The 22,208-nt window shown below is 43.0% G+C and overlaps 1 protein-coding gene across 1 annotated transcript in view; it reads left to right on the top strand.

The window, feature by feature from the left end:
- ATP8B4 (ATPase phospholipid transporting 8B4 (putative)) overlaps positions 1 to 22,208 on the top strand; it is a 211,505-nt gene that overhangs the window by 84,330 nt on the left and 104,967 nt on the right. The window contains exon 10 of the mRNA XM_044979577.1: positions 9,015 to 9,076. Within this exon, the coding sequence (XP_044835512.1) occupies positions 9,015 to 9,076 (62 nt within the window). The remainder of the gene's footprint in view (positions 1 to 9,014; positions 9,077 to 22,208) is intronic.

Consider the following 22,208-nt stretch of genomic DNA (forward strand, 5'->3'; position numbering starts at 1 on the left):
GGGGTTCTGGAAAGGGTGGAAGTGTGTGTGTGTGTGTGTGTGTGTGTGTGTGTGTGTGTGTGTGTGTGTGTGTGTGTGTGTGTGTGTGTGTGTGTGTGGAACCGGACAAAAAAGGAATAAAAAATGCACAAGGAGTAAAGGTGTAGAGTTTTACTAGTGGCATGGAGTTTTTACTTATCACATATCTCAATTTTATCTATGAAATACACTATTCATGTTTAACCCCAATTTTAAAACAACCCATGTGTGTCTTTATGAAACCAAGTTAAACAAAACACTGACGCAGTTGACCTTTTATATGTAACATTTGTTATAGATCTCATGTATAGCTATCATATATCTTTATATGGCTAAAATATTCTGATTCTACCTTGGTGCAGTTTTTTTTTTACCCCATGTGAAGCATTTTGCATCAGATAAAGCACAAACAGGAAAAAACAATGGAAAATCCTGTAGACATATGATGCCAGGGACAAGGAGCAGTGAAATGGATCTGTAAGGCAGAAGTCTCACTACAATAGCAGAGAAACCTCTGAGTTCTTCAGATTTTTTTTAGGATATGTCTATGTGGCAGTAAAACTCCCACAGCAATGAGTCTCAGACCATGGGTCAGCTTGCACTGCTCAGGCTGCGGGGCTATAAAATAGCAGTGTAGAATTCAGGCTCACGTTGCAGCATGGGCAGTGGGTATCATAGGCTAGGGAAGACTGTGCCTCCCCAAACAGCCTGGCATGGCCCTGCCCACGCTCCACCCCCACGCCCCTTCGTGCAGTGCAGTTCCTTCCTGCTCTTCCAGGCTGGGGCTGGGGAGAGCTGGCCTGGCACTGGGGCTGCCCGCCCAGCACTTGGGATGCTGGAACCACGCCCCCTGGCTTTCCAGTGCTCTGGGGCTCAGGCTGGAGGCAGGGGGCTGGGGACCATGGTGGGGGTGCTCTGGGCTCCTGCAGGGGATGGGGGGCAGAATGGAAGGATGAGGGGTGGGGCCTTGTGCAGAAGGGGAGGGGCTGGGGCTAGCCCCCCCCTACAGCCAGTTCACCAGCTGCCCATTGGCTGCAACCTAGGGTCTGAGACCCTGCCCCCTTGTGGGGTCTTAGGGTATGTCTGTACTGTACTGCCATTAGGATACCCATGGCTGGCCCATGCCAGATACTCAGGCTCGCAGGGCTTGAGCTATGAGGCTGTTTAATTTGCGGTGTAGACGTTCTGACGTGGGTTGCAGCCCAAGCTCTGGACCCTCCTACGTCGAGCTTTGGGACCCTCCCACCTCTCAGGGTTCTAGAGCATGGACTTCACCCTGAGCCTGAACATCTACACTGCAATTAAACAGTCCCACAGCCCAAGCCCCACGAGCCCAAGTCAGCTAGCATGGGCCAGCTGTGCATGTCTAATTGCAGTGTAGACGTACCCCCAGAGACCAAAAGTCTACACTGTAATTTTATAGCCCTGTAGCCCAAGTCAGAGTCAATTGACCTGTACCAGCGGCAGCCATGCTGCAGGTCTTTTATCATAGTATAGATGTACCCTGAGAATACAACCCTAGAAAGGTAGTTCATTCTATTTCATATTATGGGGATTTAAGGCTACTAATCCTAGCTGAGATCAAGCACTAATCTTTACTGAAAATGGAAAGTTGGATTTGCCTTGGGAAGTATGAGATAATAAGCTCTCCAAGGTAGTGTATAAATAAAAGAACATGGCAATGACTTCAGTGTAAGCAAAATACTTTTAAAGACACTGATGTTTCACTGGAGACCAGGGAAATTCTCTTAGATAACGAGTAAGTTTATGAAATCTCAACAGCTGAGTGATACAAAAGAAGCATACTCTTGAGGGAAGTGAGAAAAGAGAGTGATACATGATTTATTGGGAATAGTTCAGTTAGAACGTGATACAGGCATGATTAAGAATCTTTGTATCCCAGTGAGATGGTACAAGACAGTTTCACAGTCAGAACTTTATTTTCTTTTTTTTGAGGCTCATATTAATCAGACTCAGATGACTCCAAGGATTACAAGCTTTGAAGTCAGGAAAAATAAAAACAGATTTAAAGGGAGAGGAAAATCAGGGATGAAACAACATTTTTACTGGGAGAGCACAAGCATCATAAGCTCAGTCTTGGATTTTAAATTAAAAGAATTTGGTTGATACCAAGATCTTTGAATGAAAACTGAGCAAGGCACCATGTGCCATCATAGCATCTGCAAGTTCATGAGTAATTCTGATATCTCCAGTTAACAGGCCCCTTCACCTTGCGTGGTCCCTTTTTAAAATATGTATTAACTACTTAACGCTAAAAATCTGTTTCATCTTGTATTTAGCGGTGACACTCTGAGTACATTTCTCAGACCTGAAGGAGAGCTCTGTGTAAGCTCGAAAGTGTGTTTCTCTCACCAACAGAAGTTGATCCAATAAAAGATATTACATTACCCACCTTGTCTCTCTCAGACGCCTGTAGGCCAAGGATCAGTTAAATAGGTGTTTGAGTGACACAGCCACATGATACTACAGTCTTTTTGCAGTGAAAAATTTGTGAGGGAGATATGAAAGCTGAAAAACTGAGAGAACAGAAAGAAGAGAACTTCTGGGGGACAGCTTGGCATGTATTTTGTTGTTAATTTCCATAGGATTAGAACATGTTATCTGCACAGGATAGTCTCTCAGGATTTAAAACACAGTTGATAACTATTTAACAAAATGTAGAAGACTGTACTGGTCCTGATAAGATTGTTAGACTAATTAAGTTTGACCTGCATCAAATAATCTCTGTAACCACACACAAAGCTCTCCAAATTAGCATATGGACAGTGTAACCAAAGTGTTTTCAGTAGTATTACAGTCTGCAACCAGTTAGCTTTATTTCCTTATGCTCTTGTGAATACGGTGGAAAATGACAAGCAAAAGAAATAATCTATAATGGATTAAGAGAATTGCCTAATTAAAGTGGTGTTACCTGTCTCATCTTCTGTAGAAGGAGGGGTGTATGTTTTACAATAGAAAAGAAAGCAAAAAATATCAGATAGGATTAAGGACAAAAATACTTTGCACTTTTATTTACATATATAAATATATAAACTTAATATTTGCAAATGACTTTGAGAACCTTGAGTACAAGTATATATATCTATATCTATACTCAAGGTTCACAAAGTCATTTGCAGATATTAAGTCTCTTCAATGCCCTATGCAGTAGAGAGGTGGTATACTAATTTTACAGATGGATAAACTAAGAAGCACGGATTTCAAGTGGTTTATCCAAGATAACATAAGAGAAGTGACAAAGCTGCGAACAGATGATAACTTCCCACTCATAGACCACTACACTACATTGGCTCTCTCACATAAGCTGTTCTTAACAGTACCAAAGAAACAGCAGAACAAATCTTATAGTGATCAGAAAAATTACTGTCTATAGATTTAAAATTTACAGCCAAAGCAAAACAAAATCCAGCTTGTGACCTTTAATATCTATAAAAATAAATCATGTTGACATGAGTCAGAAGAGCTGAGGTTCTCTAAACTTGAACACTAAAATGGATGAGCAACTTCATCTGTTCCACATGAATATTAAATCTTGAAACTAGGTTGAATACAAACTCTCAAAAATTATTGAGAAAAATCAGGATTGGTTTTCATTAAACAACCGAAGTATGAAATAACTTCTGATTAGCCAGAAAAAGTGTTTGGAAAAGGGGGAAGAAAAAGAAAATACCACCACTACCACTACTATCCCTCTACTAGAAAGATGAGGGATGCTGAAAGATAAATCCTCAATCAAGTTTAATTTGTAGTAAAATTGTCACAAACTGCTTTTGATGAGCTCATGTCCAGATACTATTTTGTGTGCCCTCTTTTTCATCTTATGTTTGCTTTGTCTCTCTCCAAGAAAATGTATGTGTATACCTCTACTTTATAATGGCAGCTCTCTTCCCTCAAAGTTTCTCATAGACTTTCACGCTACCACTCACCAGCACAAATTTACACATTTCAGTTTATTCTGACAAAGCCAAGCTTCTGCCACAGCCAAGTTTCCCCATCCTTCTATTCTCTGTCAATTTGCTAGCTTAATCCTGAAGCTTTCAGTCAGTAATTCTTCATTCTCCTTTGATATATTTAACATAGATATTTATTTTTCTGGTGTCCACACTTCCAAAAATTGGAATGGGTTCAGAAAAGTGACACAAGAATGATTTGGATTCTGGAAAACCTTTCCCAGAGTGAGAGATTTAAGAAGCTCTGTTTATTTAGCATATTAAAAAGATGATTAAGATTTGTTAGTAGATATGCCACACAAAGGCATTCAATGGAAGTTGATGCTAGACAAATTCAGACTAAAAATATGGTGCACTTTAACAGTGAGGGTAATCAGTCATTGGAAGAAGTTACCAAGGGATGTTGTGGGCTCCTTTGCATGTCTGTGAAGAAAAAGCCACAGTGCCAAGTCTCAGAGTCTGGGTCAACTGTGGAGCTAAACATAGCAGTGTAGTTGTTCAGGCTTGGACTGGAGCCAACAAAAGTGGAGGGTCTCAGGGCCCAGGCTCCAGACCAAACCCAAACATCTACACTGATATTTTTAGCCCCACAGCCTAAGCCCTGTGAGCCCAAGTCAATTGACCAAGGCTCTGAGACTCAGGCTACATCTGCACTACAGCTGGGATCGATGCTCTGAGATCTATCCAGTGGCAGTTGATTTAGTGGGTCTAGTGAAGACCCACCAAGTCGACAGCAGATTGCTCTCCAGTTGACCTCTGTGCTCTACCCCGAACGGGAAGAGTAAGGTAAGTCGACGGGAGAGTTTCTCTTGGCGACCCCCCCGCAGTGTAGACCCCGTGGTCTCTTAACCCAAGATACGTCGACTCCAGCTACGTTATTCATGTAGCTGAAGTTGCGTAGAGTAGGTCGACTTACCACAGTAGTATAGACATAGCCTCAGTGCTATGGGTTTTCTTTGCAGTGTAGACATACCCTTTGTCACTGAGGCTTTGTCTACACTGGCACTTTCATCATTAAAACTTTTGTCGCTCAGGGATGTGAAAAAACACCCCCTTGAACGACAAAAGTTTTAACGACAAAAAGCGATGGTGTAGACAGAAGAAATGCTCTAGCTCAAGTAGAAATCATGAGTGGGTGAATCATCAGAGGGTGAATCATCAGTGAGTGAAATTTTATTGCCTGAATTATGCAAGAGGTGAGATTAAATTATCATAATTGTGCCTTCTGGCATTAAAAATCTATGAACAATTGTCTCTGCCCACCTCTCCACGTCCACCCATAGAGTTCTCCTTTATCCTTCTATTAAAAATGTATGGCTGGGATTTACAAAGGAGCCTAATTCCTTTGTAAAATGCCCAAATCCCACTGAATTTCCCAAGGAATTACCTTGGGCTCCTCTGGAAATCTCAGCTCACATTTGTATAAGAAATTAAAGTATGTTGGAAGTAAAATTTAAATAAAAGGTAAAGCAGCTAGTCTGGTGTCTTTTCTGCTGTGCTTTATCTGACTGTGGAGAACTTTTGAAGGAGGCTGCCCACTGAGCATGAAAGGAAGCCAGCTCAGATGGGTTAGTGGGAACGTACCACCATCATCACCCCTGCTCAGTGGGAACAATATACAAATTCTAAAAATTTTAAAAGCAGTGATGTCTTTGGTATCCATGGAATTTGCTTGCTTTTTCTAAACAACTCCTGTTTCTAAACAACCACAGTTAACAACACTTCAACAAAAGAACTTTCACCTGATCTGGCAGTCACAATGCTTAGTCTTCAGTTCAAGGTTCTCCTTAAACTTTGGTAATAAAAATGGAACTTGCTTCATACTGAGAAAAAATAGACCATACAAAACCATACAAAATAACAAATAATAAAATAACAAATAATAATTTTTGAATTACATAAAAAGTTTTCTGCCAATTATAATTTTGGGACAATTTGTGCTATTGATGTTTAGAAGAACCATGTTTAAATAAATGTACTATTACATTTAAAGTAAGCTATCTGGTAAAAAGCCAGGGTTACTTTGGATTTCTTTAATGTGTGACATTAACAAAACCATTGACAGCAACTAAGTTTTTTTTCTTGAATAAAAATACATGCTGTAACAAGTGGTTTCTCAAAAATAAGTCATTTTACATGTTTCATCTTCAAAGAAAGTTATAAAATGTAATGATGATTGAATGTTGGGCCAAAAATGATTTTTTAATAAAATAAGTATTGAGCATATGTGTCTTAGAAATGGAAAGAGACTACTGTAGCCAAAGAGCTGAAAATCAAAAATGTTGGGCTAGATTCTGCAACCCTTATTGACACTGAGTAGCACTTACTTCAGCAAATAGGCTTACTAATTGACATCAGTAAGGTTTTATATTTTTCTGTAACTGAGCTGGTTGTTCCCTCAGAATCAGACTAAAATGCTCTTAAGTAACACCTGCGAGCCCCAGTTCTGCAAGGTGTGTTCAGTGGTGCTGGAACTAGCTGGGGGTGCTGGCTTGAAGTAGTAATAACAAACACCAAATCCATGGTTTCCATCTTAGGCACCAACTGGAGCACCCACAGAAAAAATGGTGGCACAACCTAGACTGGGTAGTCAGGGTGCCAGTCCACATCTGGTCATCCCTGGATTGATGGTTGTACCCCAGGTCATTGATGGAGGGAGTTCCCTTCGTGACCCTGTCCCCATTGCTGACCCTGGTCTCCAATGCTTCGGGCCTGGGCTGGGGAGCTCAGCTGGGTGAGCTGAGCACCCAGGGACACTGGTTGTGGGATGATCTGGCCCTCCACATCAACGTCAGGGAGCTCAGAGTGGTTCGCCTGGCTGCCAGGCTTTCTTGCCCCACCTAAAGGGCAAGGTGATGCGGGTCTTTCTGGACAATACCGCCAAGATATATTACGTCAATAGGCAGGGTGGTACCGGTCTTTGGCCCTTTGTCAGGAAGCTCTCCACCTTTGGGATTTTTGTGTGCGGCATGCCATTCATCTGATAGCCGCACACCTGCCTGGAACCATCAGCGTCTTGGCAGATCACCTCAGCAGGATCTTCTCATCTTGCCATGAGTAGTCGCTCCATCTAGATAGAGGTGGTCAAGTATTATCTTCCAGAAGTGAGGAACTCCCAAGGTGGACTTGTTCGCGTCCTTTCAGAACAGGAAATGCCATGTGTTCTGTTCATTCCGGGGGATGGACAGTGGTTCCCTATCAGACGCTTTCCTGCTCCCATGGTCGGGAATCCTGATGTATGCCTTCTTGCCAGTGCTGGTGATCCAAAGAGTCCTCATGAAGATCAAACAGGACAGAATGAAGGTTATCCTGATAACCCCCAAGTGGCTTCACCAACACTGGCTTGGCACACTGCTGGGGACCTTTCAGTAGCCACCCCACTGTGACTGCCTCTGTGGTCAGACCCACTGTCCCAGAACCCCAGCAGTCTTCTGCACCTGAACCTGGTGGCATTGCACCTGACAGCATGGCTACTGCATGGCTGAATGCAGAGGATCAGGAATGCTCGGCCTGGGTTTGATAGGTCTTGCTGGATAGCAGAAAGCCCTCCGCCAGGGCTGAATTAGGGACATAGTGCAGTAAATTAGGGACATAGTGCAGTAAATTAATGCGGATGAGGGAAATTTATCTGGATTTTTTGGATTTTTACAAGGGCTGAAAACTGGCTGAAGGACTGCAAACAGTTCACTAAGAATAACCAGCAATGTATTGAGGTGATGGAGATATTTAGGTGGATTTCCATGGGACTGAGGTTAGATTTAGTCTTACTGAACATTGCCATCAGTCAACTTGAAGTGAACTAAAAATGCATATTAATGAATTTAAATGCAGTTTGATACTAAACTGGAAGGAGTTGCAAACAAATAATACAAAAAAGAAAAAAACAACCTGAGAGAGGCTAGGGAAAAAGATAGGAAAAAACAAAAACTGAAATCCAATTTGGGGAAAATTGCAAACTACAATATATAGGGAAAAAATATCCAAAATACCTATGTTCAGTGGGGAAGGAGACCTCGAAAATATTAATTCTGAAAAGGACTTATAGAAAGAGGAGGAGTGGACATGGTATTAGCTATGAGTTTAAAATAAAATATGGGAAAAAAAGGACCAAAGCAATTTTGGGCTAGGGATCATAGTGCTCGGACATGATAGTACTTTTCTAGTGGGTCTTGTGGACGTGCAACAGAAAGACTGCTCTCAGTGTTTGGTCATCTCTTGGAAAGATGTAGATAAATTTCAGAGAGTTGGGAAAAGAGCAACAAAAATAGCGGCGGCTGAATGGATAGATTTATGAAGAGAGATTATATGAGCTAAATATGTAAAACTAGTTAAGCAACTATTAAGTGGGAATGGTACATAATAATTCATTAATATTTGTAAGGACACCAAGAATGAAGAGGAATGATTTAGAACGGTATCAGGGTGGTATAATTTGGAATACTGACATGAAAATAAGAGAAGAATTTTTGTGTGGAATATAAAGGAAAAGTTATTTATAAAAAGTTCTTCCAGTGAAAGTGTCTCTTTTAGGCTATGGGATAATTTACTAAAGAAAGGCAGAGGAAGCCCTTTCTCTAGGCATATAAAACTGGACTGGACAAAGCAGTAGAAAACTTGTTTTTCATTGGCAATGTTATGGACTAGCAGAGCAATTTTTGATCTCTAATGTCTATGATTTAATGTATACTTATTTAGTTAGCAACAGTCAATAAATACTTTTATAGGCAATGTCTTGCTTTTTTAAAATTAAATGCATAGAATATTGCATGTGTTAATTAAGTTATTGTGGGGCAAATGAATACTTTTTTTTAAAAAATGAATTGGTAAACACTAAAGAGTTTATTAAAGTGTCATGAAAATTATGTAAAATCAATGTGTGACATTCAGGTCCCGTTGAAGTCAATGGATTTCATGCACAGAGACTGCTTGCTTGCTTAAAGTTATCTGTATGCTTAATTTCCTTGTTTAATCAGGTCCTTATGTTCACTTTTGATAACTGGTATTTTTATGTCCTTAATATTGCAGTTTCGCCATAAGAGTGATAACCAGGTGAACAATCGACAGGCTGAAGTACTCATTGATGGCAGGTAAGAAATAGATTTTAAAGATGGTGAATTTATTTTTAACTTTTAGATCATCTCACCAATATTCAATCACAATTCTTTTGCATTTGCAAACTATAGGGCTATGCAATTGAACCATCAAAATGTTTTTTTCCTATAAGATAAAGAGATTTCACAGAGGAATTTCTTGGTTTGATTCAGTTTTAAGATTCACTCTTTCTCATAATCCATATTCCTGATGATTTTAATTAGATTTGGTTGTGTAGAATGATAGGAGAATTTGGGACTGTAGAAATTCTTTAACTCTTATTTTTTAGTTTCATTGTAATTTTGCTCATTGTGCTTCTGTTGTCTCAAACTCCTTTTAAAATTTTCTTTTAAAGATTCATATGAACAGTCTAGAACATTGACTTTAATTCTATTAAACACAAAAAGCGACATTAGAAGAACATTATTAAGGTTCAAAGGTTAAGTACTCAAAATTTAGGAAATGCTAGAATTAAGGTTGCCCGTGCATGCTTGTGATATTTGTTTATATTCAACCTTGGTAATTTGACCTAGTTTCCACTTTTCCATAGGCCTTTCCCCCCATTTTTAGATAATTGAAGATCTCCTGGTTAAGCCAGGGTGTCTCTTGCCATACTTCCTATCTTTCCTATGCAGTGGGAATTGTTTGCTCTTGTGCGCTTAATAATGTCTCTTTGAAAAACTGCCAACTGTCTTCTATTGTTTTTCTCCTTAGACGTGCTTCCCATGGGATCTTACCTACCAATTCCCTGAGTTTGCTAAAGTCTGCCTTCTTGAAATCCATTGTCTTTATTTTGCTGTTCTCCTTTCTACCGTTCCTTAGAATCATGAACTCTATCATTTCATGATCACTTTCATGCAAGCTGCCTTCCACTTACAAATTCTCAGCCAGTTCCTCCCTATTTGTCAAAATCAAATCTAGAACAGCCTCTCCGCTGGTAGGTCTCCACCTTCTGAAATAAAAAATTGTCTCCAATACATTCCAAGAATTTATTGGATAATCTGTGCCCTGTTGTGTTATTTTCCCAACAAATGTCTGGATAGCTGAAGTCCCCCATCACCACCAAGTCCTGTGCTTTGGATGATTTTGTTAGCTGTTTAAAAAAGCCTCATCTTCTTCTTCTTCCTGGTTAGGTGGTCTGTAGTAGACCCCTACCATGACATCACCCTTGTTTTTTACCCCTTTTACCCTTACCCAGAGACTTTCAACAAGTCTGTCTCCTATTTCCATCTGAGTCCTCTATTCAGCTCCCATAATGGATGCTTTCCTTTAAATCCTTTTCCAGTTCATTTGAACTGATAATCATATCTCTTCCATATCGTGTGGCTTCACAGGACATCCACCACAAGTTTTACATAGTGTGTTGCAACATTAGGTAATGATGTCCATACTCCCAGACTTGCCGTGGAGAAGGCAAAAAAACTCCACCCCATCTTGTGCAATCTGGTTGTGAGGGAAAAACTCCTTCCCAGCCCCACATGGAAACGGGCAAAATTCTCTTTAGTTTTCTCCATTATTTTGCCTGATACAGCATTAGATCTTAGATCATTGTTTTAATCCATTTTGCTAAATAAAATACTTAAGACATAGTTTTCATGATTTCTCATTGCAGAAGAAAGTTTTTTTTTAAGAGTTCCATCTGTTTTCAGTTCCTCTGAACTGAAAGGAAAAATGAATTATAGACAATTTTGAATTTTTGTTTACATTTTCCTTTTATTACTTGAGAAATGATGAATGAGGTGTTTGGTTTTGAGGTTTAACCTCTCTCTCACAGACACAGGAAGAGGTGGGGGTCAGGAAAACATTAGGGACAGCATTCTAATCCTCACATGGACCATTTCCTCGAACAGGAAAACCTCAGTACATAGCTTATAAACTCTTTGGGACAGGGATCATCTTTTTATTGAATGTGTGTACAGTACCTAGCACAGTGAGGTCTTGATCCATGACTGGAGCTCCTGGGTGCCAATGGGACAATACAAATGATTAATAACCATGTTATGAGCATGGTGAAACCTTGTTACAGGTCAAATTAAAACCTTGCTGAGACTGACAGGTGTGAACATCTCCTTCAGTTATCATAACTATAAGGATAAGTCCATCACAAATTCCTGTATAAGCAAAAGAGGTTGTGAACCCACCCAGGAGATTTTGGAGTGAGGGGGTGGAGGCATTTTGTGGCATAGTGGTTTGGGGGTGTGAGGGAAGGTGGAACACACAGAAACTGAGAACAGACAGAACAGGGAGAGGCAGCGGCAAAAACCAAGAAAGCCAAGCAGTAGCCAGTGAACACAGTGTGACCCTGGAAGAAGCTAGAGAGCGAGCTTTTGAGTCCGTTGTCTAAAGAGGCTTGTTGCTGTAAACTCCCTTTGTTCTGGGTTCCTCCTGCATTCAGAAAAGCTGGATTTAAGCACATGTACATTCTTTGTAAATAAACAAGATTACATCAAAGAAAGTAACAGACTCCATCAATTTCTATATCCATCAGGAATATACCTAGGGCCCTGAACTTTGCCTGGCTGCTTGGGTCAAAAAGGGGCAACAAAAATAACTATGAAGCAATCAAAGTCATTATAATGCTGTGTCACTCTCCTGCCAGATATCTTTACCACTTCCTCTTTTTCCACATAGAATTCAAACTCCTTCTCATTCTTAAAGTTCTGCCCAGCCTATCCATCACCCTGTTGCCTCCCACTGCACTTTGCACATTCTTCTCTCTGTGTCACTCCCTTTATCTGTTCATCCTATTCTCATCTACAAAGGTGAGTAACCATCTTTTCTTCTTCGAGTGCTTGCTCATATCAGTTCCAATTAGGTGACTCCCAAGCCTTACCTAGGCAGTGGGGTCGGAGTGAGGTATCGCGGAGTGAAGGACCGCTGAACCAAATGCAGCATCTCCCCTGGACTGCTGCACTATCGCATAGTGGGAAGCGAAGGTATATACTGATGACCAAGTTGCTGCCCTACAAATCTCCGGTATGGGCACATGAGCCAGAAAGGCGGAGGACGAAGCTTGAGCCCTAGTAGAGTGGGCAGTAAGGTGCATAGTTGGGACACCAGCCAAGCCATAGCACGCACGGATGCATGATGTAATCCAGGACAAGATGTGCTGTGTGGAGACTGGGAGGCCCTTCATCCGGTCTGCCACCGCTACGAACAGCTGGGTCGTCCTCCTAAAGGGTTTCATTTGTTCGATGTAAAAGGTGAGGGCCCTGCAAACATCTAGGGAATGCAGCTGTTGCTCTCGTTGAGAAGCATGCGGCTTCGAGTAGAAGACCGGAAGGAAGATATCTTGGTTGACGTGGAAGGCAGACACCACCTTAGGAAGGCAGGGTGTGGTCGCAGCTGTACCTTGTCCGTATGAAACACTGTATATGGTGGGTCCGACGTGAGGGCTCGAAGTTCCGATATGTGTCTCACTGAGGTGATAGCGACGAGGAAAGCTGTTTTCCAGGAAAGGTACAGAAGCGAGCAAGTGGCCATCGGCTGGAACAGGGCACCCATGAGCCTGGCTAGGACCAGGTTGAGGTCCCACGTAGGGGCCGGATGCTGAATTTGCGGGTACAGACGTTCCAGTCCCTTGAGGAACCATGGGATTGGAGAAAACCAAGTGCCCGTTTTCGCCCGGGTGGAAGGCCAAAATTGCTGCTAGGTGTACTCTGATGGATGAAACTGCTAGGCCTTGCTGTTTCAAGGACAAGAGATAATCTAAGATGGTAGGTACTGGCACCTCCAGAGGGGCAGTATTGCTCAGGGCACACCAGCAGGAGAAATGCTTCCACTTGGCCAGATACGTGGACCTAGTAGAGGGCTTTCTGCTATCCAAGAATATGTACTGCACCAAGCGGGAGCCACGCAGCTCAGATTGAGTTAGCCATGCATCATCCATGCTGTGAGATGGAGGGATTGCAGGTCCGGATGACACAGTCGGCCGTGCTCCTGAGTGATCAGGTCCAGCCAACAACTGGAGTGGAATTGGTGTGGTCACCAACAGATCGAGGAGAGTGGTGTACCAATGTTGCCTGGACCACGCCAGGGAGATCAAGATTAAGTGGGCCTTTGCTCTTCGCAATTTGAGAAGGACCTTGTGGACCAAACGGGAAAGGAGGAAAGGCATAGGCGTCTGATAGGGAGCCCGGGGAGCGCCCCTGGAAAGAGCAGAACACCTGGCACTTCCGATTCTCACAAGAGGTGAAAAGGTCTATGTGGGGAAACCTCCACTTCCGGAAAAGAGAATGGATAACGTCCAGGCGAATAGACCACTTGTGAGCCAGGAAGGACCTGCTGAGGTGATCTGCCAAGGTGTTTTGGACTCCCAGGAGAAACGACACCACCAGGTCGATCGAGTGGGCTAAGCAGAATTCCCACAGGCGAATGGCTTCCTGACAGAGGGGGGACAATCGCGCTTCCCCTTGCTTGTTGATGTAAAACATGGCCGTTGTGTTGTCTGTGAAGATTGCGACACAATGGCCCTGAAGGTGTTCACGGAACACCTGACACACCAGGCATACTGCTCTTAGTTCCCATAGGTTGATGTGCAGGGTTATCTCTTTTGTGGACTAAAGGCCCTGTGTGTGAAGGTCCGCAAGGTGAGCGCCCCAGCCCAGAGATGATGTGTCTGTGGTAGGACTAGGGAGGGCTGTGGGGCATGGAATGGCATCCCCCCGCATACGAAGTTGGGGTTCAGCCACCAAGCCAGGGAGGTTAAGACTTCCGTTGGTACTGTGAGCACCATGTCTAGATTGTCTCAATCTGGACGGTAGATTGATGAGAGCCAGGCCTGAAGTGGACGGAGGCGTAGTCTGGCATGTCTGGTCACAAAGGTGCAAGACACCATGTGTCCCAGTAGACCGAGGCACGTGTGTGCTGTTGAGGTCGGGAAGCTTCGGAGGCCATGGATAATGCTTGCCATGGACTGGAAGTGGGCATGCGGTAGGCATGCCTGGCTGAGATTTGAATCCAGGACTGCTCCAATGAAGTCTATTCTCTGGGTTGGCTACAAAGTGGACTTTTTGACATTGAGCAGCAGGTCCAGCTGTCTGAACAAGTTCATGGTGAACCAAACATGGGATTGCACCTGGAGCTTGGATTGACCCCAAATGAGCCAGTCATTGAGGTACAGAAACACTTGGATCCGATGTCGATGGAGTGAGGCAGCTACGACAGCTATACACTTTGTAAATACTCTTGGTGCCATGGATAGGCCTAAGGGGAGGACTGGAAGTGTCATTAACTGACCACAAAGCGAAGGAGGTGCCTGTGCGACGGGTAGATTGCTATGTGGAAGTACGTGTCCCTCACGTCAAGGGCAGTGTACCAGTCTCCAGGATCCAGGGAAGGGATAATGGTCCCCAGGGAAACCATGCGGAACTTCAACTTTACCATAAATTTGTTGAGTCCATGCAGGTCCAGAATGGGCCGTAGCCCCCCATTTGCCTTGGGGATTAGGAAGTAGTGGGAGTAAAACCCCCTGCCCCTCAGATCCTTTGGAACCTCCACTATAGCTCCGATAGCCAGGGGCGTCTGCACCTCCTGTAGAAGGAGTTGCTCATGAGAGGGGTCCCTGAAGAGGGACAGGGAGGGAGGGTGGGAAAGGGGACAAAACAAATTGAAGTCGGTATCCACTTTCCACCGTGCATAGGACCCAGCGGTCTGACGTTATGTGGGACCACGCCGGGAGGAAATAGGAGAGGTGGTTGGTGAAAGGTGGGGAAGGATCCTGTAAGGAGACTGGTGCTCTGCCCTCAGGTGCACCTTCAAAAGTGTTGTTTGGGCCCCGCCAATGGTTTGGGGGCGCCCTGGTTCTGGTCTGTCCGAGGACCAGATTGCCTCCTCCTACCACCGCAGCCACATCTTCTAGAAAAGTCCTGTCTTGGCTGGGGGTTAGGGTAGGTGTGCTGCGGTTGGGGTCGGAAGGGCCTACGTTGCGTCACTGGGGTGGAGGGCGTTGGGCTCAGTGCCACTTCCATGAGGAGCTACTTCAAACAAAAGTCCCGCTCCTTTTTTGTCCGAGGCTTGAATGCCTTACAAATGTGGCACTTATCTGATTGATGGCATTCCCCCAGGCACTTCAGACAGGAGTCGTGGGGGTCTCCCGTAGGCATCGGCTTGAGGCAGGCCAAGCAGGGTTTGAAGCCCGGAGACCTAGGCATGGGCCCAGTACCGGGAAAGGGAGAAGCCCCTTACCTCCAATCACTATATATTCTAACTACAAAAACTACTATTAACTACAACTAGAAACTACTAACAACTACACTATAACAACTATCTACAGGTATAAACGAGCAAAGAGCTAGGGAAGTGTAGATCAGCTATGCCGCACTCCACAGTTCCAATGACCGTCCTGGGTGGTAAGAAGGAACTGAGGGGGCGTTGGGTCGGCAGGGGCATATATCCGGTGCCATAAGGGCGCCACTCCAGGGGGTGCCTTAGTCGCACACCTAATTGGAATGGATATGAGCAACACACCTCGAAGAACAACAGTTACAAAGGTGAGTAACCGTCTTATGTCTGGGTTCCATCTGAGAGCTTCCAATTTTTTAAAAAATGAAATATTCTTTAAGTTAACAAATATTTTTCTTTTAAAACTGTTATAAGAAGGAAAGGAAAGAACCAAAGAGAAAATGGAAGTTTTCTTTTGGCTTCTAGAATTCCTTACAGATTTCTGTAGCTTGACTGCTTCCTAACTCCAGTCATTGGGATGTGCATTCAGCCACCCTTCTGGAGTATTTCAGTGTCAGTATTTCATCAGATAAGAGGTTTCTATTATGTAAAGACATGAGTTTTGCCACTTTGTGCATAAAACTCCACCAATTTGAACTGGAGTTCTGCTTTCAAATCCTAAGAGAAATTGGCCCTTTATCACTGAATGGCTATCTTCTCTGAGCCCTGGTCTACACTGGCGGGGATGAGGGGGAATCAATCTAAGTTACACAACTTCAGCTACATGAATAAGGTAGCTGAAGTTGATGCACTTAGATTGTCTTACCGTGGTGTCTTCACCGTGGTGAGTTGACTGCTGCCACTCCCCCGTCGACTCTGCCTGAGATTCTCGCAGCACTGGAGTACAGGAGTCGATGGGAGAGGGCTTGGGGGTCAATTTCTCACGTCTAGACTAGACACGATAAATTGATCCCCACTGGATCAATTGCTGCCCGCCGATCCGGCAGGTAGTGTAGACATACCCTGAGAGAAGAAGAGGACTAAGGTTGGGAAGCGTAAGCTGTCAGAAGCTAGCCTTTTCAGTTGGCTGAATACTCAATTCCTAATATCTTTCCTTGAGTCACATGCCAAGTTTTGTCATATACATAAATCCCTCCTTTTGCCATTTCTAAACTGGATTATTGCAGTCTGCTCTAATTAGGGACTTCTCGGAAACTAACACTGGTGCAGAATGCAGTGATGATATCAGCTCTAGGGATATTTCACCCATCCCTTTTCAACTGTCCAGGCTTCTTACTGACTTTCAAGTGCAATTAAATGTTATGGTGTACATTAAAAATCCAGTAAATAAAAACATGTTTAGGAAGTCTTTTCTTTTTGCTGGGGTATACATTTTTAAATAAAAAAGGTCTCTTTAGACTAAACCTCTAAGGACCAAGATCCTATTAATTCAGTGTTTGGCTTGTGGAAAAAACAGCTAACTATCATTTTACCTTTCTAGCCAAGACATATAATAATTTTATGTGGTTAAAAAAAACATTCTAAACAATATAGTGAAAACATTTAATAGGTTTCTGTTTAGAAACAAACAAAAACCAACCAAATATTTTGCCTTTCAGTTTCTTGTAGCTGAAACCATGGTTTTTAAATTAAACAACAGATCTTTACAGAATTATAGGGCCAAGCATGTGCACTGGAATGCAGAATTTGGCCCTTACAATTTGCAGTTACTTTTAAGATTACACTATTTCTAGAACAGGATAAAATTTGGCCTCTAAATTACTTGATAGTGTGTGCTTAACTGTGGACACAGTTTGACAGCATTTTTGTGGACAAGTGCACAGCATTTTTCAGCTTCTCTTCTCCTTTGTGACCTCTTCCCCCTGGCCCTCCTCCACTCAAGTACCATATGTGCTATGCATAATATTCATCAATGTTTGCAGTGAGTGTAGTGTAAGGTGAGAACTCACCAGTCTTGGTACCTTCAGACTGCTGTATAGGAAGTTTATACTTGTCTCTAACATAAAGATTTTGTGAATAGATAGCTGCTGCCACAAAAGATTCCCATGCAAATTTCCTCTTAAAAATGTCCTTGCATCACATGCCATAGTAAATTTCATGCTGCTTTCATTACTAACGCATGTAAGTCACACAAAGAGCAATAATGAAAAGCAGTCCTGTCATTTCTGAATTTTTGATGTTGTCATAATTGCAATTATATCCTATGTATCATACAAGTAAAATTTGAGTAAGTAGGGTCCTTACTGGGCATTACGGACAATCTCTATTCTTAGTCTTTTCATCTCTTCTTTTGAGAAGAAGTGTTCTACAAACAGCTCTCCCAGGAGAATTGACAAACTGGCAGCACTGTCACTTTTTCATTAACAACAGATTGCATTATTAAATGGTTTGGAAATCTAAGAACACCAAGTAACTGGACCCATTTGCCCTTATATAGTAAATTATGAGGATAGTTTTCCATCTGCAACAGTAATTCCCTTGCCCAAGTGGTCCTGCTCATGTAGAGAGGTGTTTTTGCATATATGTAGGATCTTTAGAGATAATTTGCTCTCTCTTCTGGCATTTGTTTTTAGAAGTGAAGCAAAAATGTTCTTTCTTTGGTGTGAAAGTTTCTCACTGCCAAATTGTTATTTCATAAAGGGAACAGGCTATCAGTAGGAGAAATTTATATTATCGTATTTATATCAGAACATCACAGTGTTCTGAATTAAGGTTTATCAATGTATACCAGGGGTGGCCAACCTGAGCCTGAGAAGGAGCCAGAATTTACCAGTGTGCATTGCCAAAGAGCCATATTAACATGTCAGCAGCCCCCCATCAGCTCCCCCACCTTGTCCCCAGTGTCTCTCACCACCCACCAGCAGCACTGCCGATCAGCACATAACCCTCCATCCCTGCGCCTCCCGCCCACCGCGATCAGCTGTTTTGTGGTGTGCAGGAGGCTTGTGGGGGTGGGAGGACGAGGAGCAAGGGTGCAGCAGACTCAGGGGAAGGGCCTTGGGGGAAGGAGTGGAGTGGGGCCGGGACCTGGGGCAGAGCCAAGGGTTGAACAGTGAGCACCCCCCCGGCACATTGGAAAGTTGGCGCTTGTAGCTCCAGCCCTGGAGTTAGCGCCTATGCAAGGAGCTGCATATTAACCTCTGAAGAGCCGCATGTGGCTTCGGAGCCACAGGTTGGCCACCCCGATCTATACTGTAGATTATTATGCACAAAGAGTTCACTCCTGTGAAGTGCTGATAGGATGCTCCATGAAGTCAGTGGGAGCTGTGTTTTCTTTCTTGCAAAATGAAGTTTTCAACTATTTCTGTCTCTTGCATTACAGTTTTGTTTTTTGCATTGGACACCAAATACAGAAGGAAGCTATGCCCAAGCCCAAGCCCAAATAATGCTTCTTTTGACCAAATGACTGGGCAACATGTGGCATCAGCAAGAACTACTTGTGAAGTCTTTTTTAAAATAGAACATTAATCCTTCAGATAGCAAAGAGGCATGGATAGCACTGCAGGTTTTGTCACAGTGATAAAAATGTCAGAGAGAGTGATTTTTCATTTTGTCCGTGACTCTTTGTGTCAGGGATTTTTCTTAGTGCTCATGATTTTATAGGCCATGAACCTTGAGGGGCCACCCAGTTCGTGGCCCTACCACTTTTGCTGCCACAGCCCAGCTTGGGGCAGGTGATCTGGTGGCACCAGGGCCAGAGGATGGCAGGGTGTCACAGGGAGAGGACCCTGCTTGCATGCTATGGCAAGAGCCAACAGGCCAGAGCAAGAAGCTGGGTCAGGTCTGCGGTACAGGAGCTGCTGCTGCAGGTTGAGTGTTTGGCAGGCTTCTTGTACAACTCTTCTGCCCCCAAGCCTTCCACCACCCAAGGGCAGGACCTGTCCCCACCATGTGGATCTCTCCTTTAAATGGCGCTCCCGTGACTTCCCCCCAAACCCTTAAACCTGTGACTTTTACTAAATTTACCATGACTGATGTTGACTTTTTGATTAAAAAATGCTGTGACAAATCTGCAGCCCTAGCCTTGAACAGTATCAGCTGCAGTTGGCACTTGTCTAAATGTGCTGTGGTAGGATTATGTCTGTTGTGCCGAGTTTTCTTCCTCCTTGTTTCTTTTCCTTAAGATTCTACTCTCAGCGAGCAGCCCATCAGCAATTGCTTACATTTCTCTCACTAACTTCTCTCCCCATCCTCACATGACTAACAATGGTGAATTCAACTCACAGGATTGTGGGTGCATTGGATTCTGTTCAATGTTCTGGGCTGAGTGAACCATATGAAACTGTCTGCTTAGTGAGGGCAGACATTAAATTGATAAGTGTCTGAGAAGTGGTGAGATGTATCTGGAGAACAGTTAAACTGCAAAATGAAGGGCTGGGATTTTTGTGAATTCTCTTTCCCTGATGTTTGCAGTGTTATATAAATTTGTATTCAAACTAAAATATGTTTTTGATCATTTTAGCCACTCTAAGCATTTTTTTTGTTGTATTTCGCTTTGCATATAGATACTTCAAAACAGTCTGTAAGCTTCAGTTTAACTTTGAGCACAAGTCCCTTTTGTTTAAAAGAAAGGTCAGTGAAACATACTTTCACAATTACTTTATATAAGCAATGATATATTAGCCCAAAGAAACTATGACACTCCTACAGACTTTCTTTATTGGTTGGGTAAAGCACCTATCGTTTGACTATAGGTCCATTTATAATACTTAAATAGAAACAAAGAAAAAACATCATAAAATCCACACAACATAGCAAACCACGCAGCCAAAACCATCCAGGCAGAAGAATAATTGCCCCAAATAATCAAGTAGTAGTAACCACATACAGGCTTCAAACTGTCATCTTACAAAAAGACTACAAATAAAAGGTGAACATTGCAAAGTGCCGTTAGGTTAACTAATTCAGTCTTTGGCAGACCGGAGGCTGGGGACGGGGTGAAGAGAGGGACCAAGTTTTAGAGTTGTGGAGAACTCAGACATCAAAAATGGTAAGTCTATTTAAAAACTCCAAAATTACAATTGCATTATTGCTGGTGATACATTCACTAATATTTAAATGCCCAATTTATATATTTAAAATCTCAACACAATTCAAACTCCATTTGTATCCTTCCAGCTGTTGGGATCTAATAGTCATCATTTATCAAGAAGCTAAATAGTAGTGACAGGTCTGAAAATACTCCAGTAATACTCCGTTGTAGCTGTTTATCTTGTCAATGTACTAGGAAAGATTTTGTTCTTGAGTTATTTCACCTGAAGACACAGATATTCAATTCAAATGATGTCCTCTTTTCTGCACCTGCAACTAATTACAAAAAAAGCAAACATCATTCTGGGATGTATTAGCAGGAGTGTTGTAAGCAAGACACAAGAAGGAATTCTTCCACTGTACTCGGCGCTGATTAGTCCTCAAATACTGTGTCCAGTTCTGGGCACCACATTTCAGAAAGATGTAGACAAATTGGAAAAAGTCCAGAGAAGAGCAACAAAAATGATTGAAAGTCTGGAAAACATGACCTATGAGGGAAGATGGAAAAAAATGGGCTTGTTCAGTCTGGAGACAAAAAGACTGAGAGGGGACATAACAGTTTTCAAGACCATAAAAGGTGGTTATAAGAAGGAAGGAGAAAAATTGTTCTCCTTATTCTCACCCCCTGGCTTGAAAACCCTGTAGGTTTTTTCATTATCAAAAATTACTGTTTGCAAACTTGGGAAGCACTATGCTGTTTGGCAGCTAGTACACAAGTAAAGGGTTTACTTATACTAATACCAGATGCCAGTATTTTTCTCACTTGTCCAGTTTCAGATAAAAAGACCTGGACTGTTCATTTGTTCCTTTTCTGAAGATTCATATTTGGCAAAACAACAACTCTATTTATATTACTGTGGCCTGGCTGGATAATACCATCAGCCCTGTTTTGGTTGCCTTTATCCAATAAGATATTTGGTTCAGCATGAGCTTTAGCATGGGGTGGGGTGATGCCTGTGCTTTGTGAATCTTGCCTGACATATGGGTACTGCCCCACTAAAAGACAGAATAGTTTGTGTGTGTCCATTTGATAGGCAAATCCCAGGATAAAACGTGGCAGGGGGGAGATCGTCAACTAGTGTAAAGTGTCATAGATCCATTGAAGTCAACAGCTGAGAATCTTCCCCAAGGAATGTTGATGATATCCAGATGACTTTGCTACTACTTTGGAGCTCTCTGTGATTTGAAGTATCAGAGGGGTAGCCGTGTTAGTCTGGGACTGTAGAAGCAGCAAAGAATCCTGTGGCACCTTATAGACTAACAGACGTTTTGCAGCATGAGCTTTCGTGGGTGAATACCCACTTCTTCGGATGCAAGTAGTGGACATTTCCACTACTTGCATCCGAAGAAGTGGGTATTCACCCACGAAAGCTCATGCTGCAAAACGTCTGTTAGTCTATAAGGTGCCACAGGATTCTTTGCTGCTTCTGTGATTTGAGTTCTTCTCATCTCATGAGTTATCAAGACTTATTTTTCAGGGTGATTTCAATGTCCATGTCCAGAATAAGTCTCAAGCTTTCACTCAGTGACTCCCTGATATAGCTTCAGGCTCAGCCTGGACACGTTGAAGGAATTAAAAGAATAGCTTTGTCATGGCGTAAATATAAGAATTGCTGTTTCCTAATGGTATCCCCACCTCTTTTGGAGTAGAGGGACTGTTATAATGGTTCATCATAGGAGCTAACAGACCCAGGTGGGTTCTAAGTACCTCTAGGCAGGGCTGTCCCCTTCCCCCCGAGGCCTCAGAGACATGCTAGCAGCCAGCTGCTTCCGGGAGCAGCATGGGGCTATGGCAGGCAGGCAGCCTGCCTGAGCCCCGCTGCACCGCCGGCCGGGAGCCACCTGTGGTAAGTGCCTCCTGGCCAGAGCCTGAACCTCGCATCCCCTCCTTCACCCCACCACCCTGCCTAAGAT

This window comes from Mauremys mutica, chromosome 11 (genome assembly GCF_020497125.1).
Source record: "Mauremys mutica isolate MM-2020 ecotype Southern chromosome 11, ASM2049712v1, whole genome shotgun sequence".
In the NCBI taxonomy this organism is placed as follows: Eukaryota; Metazoa; Chordata; order Testudines; family Geoemydidae; genus Mauremys; species Mauremys mutica.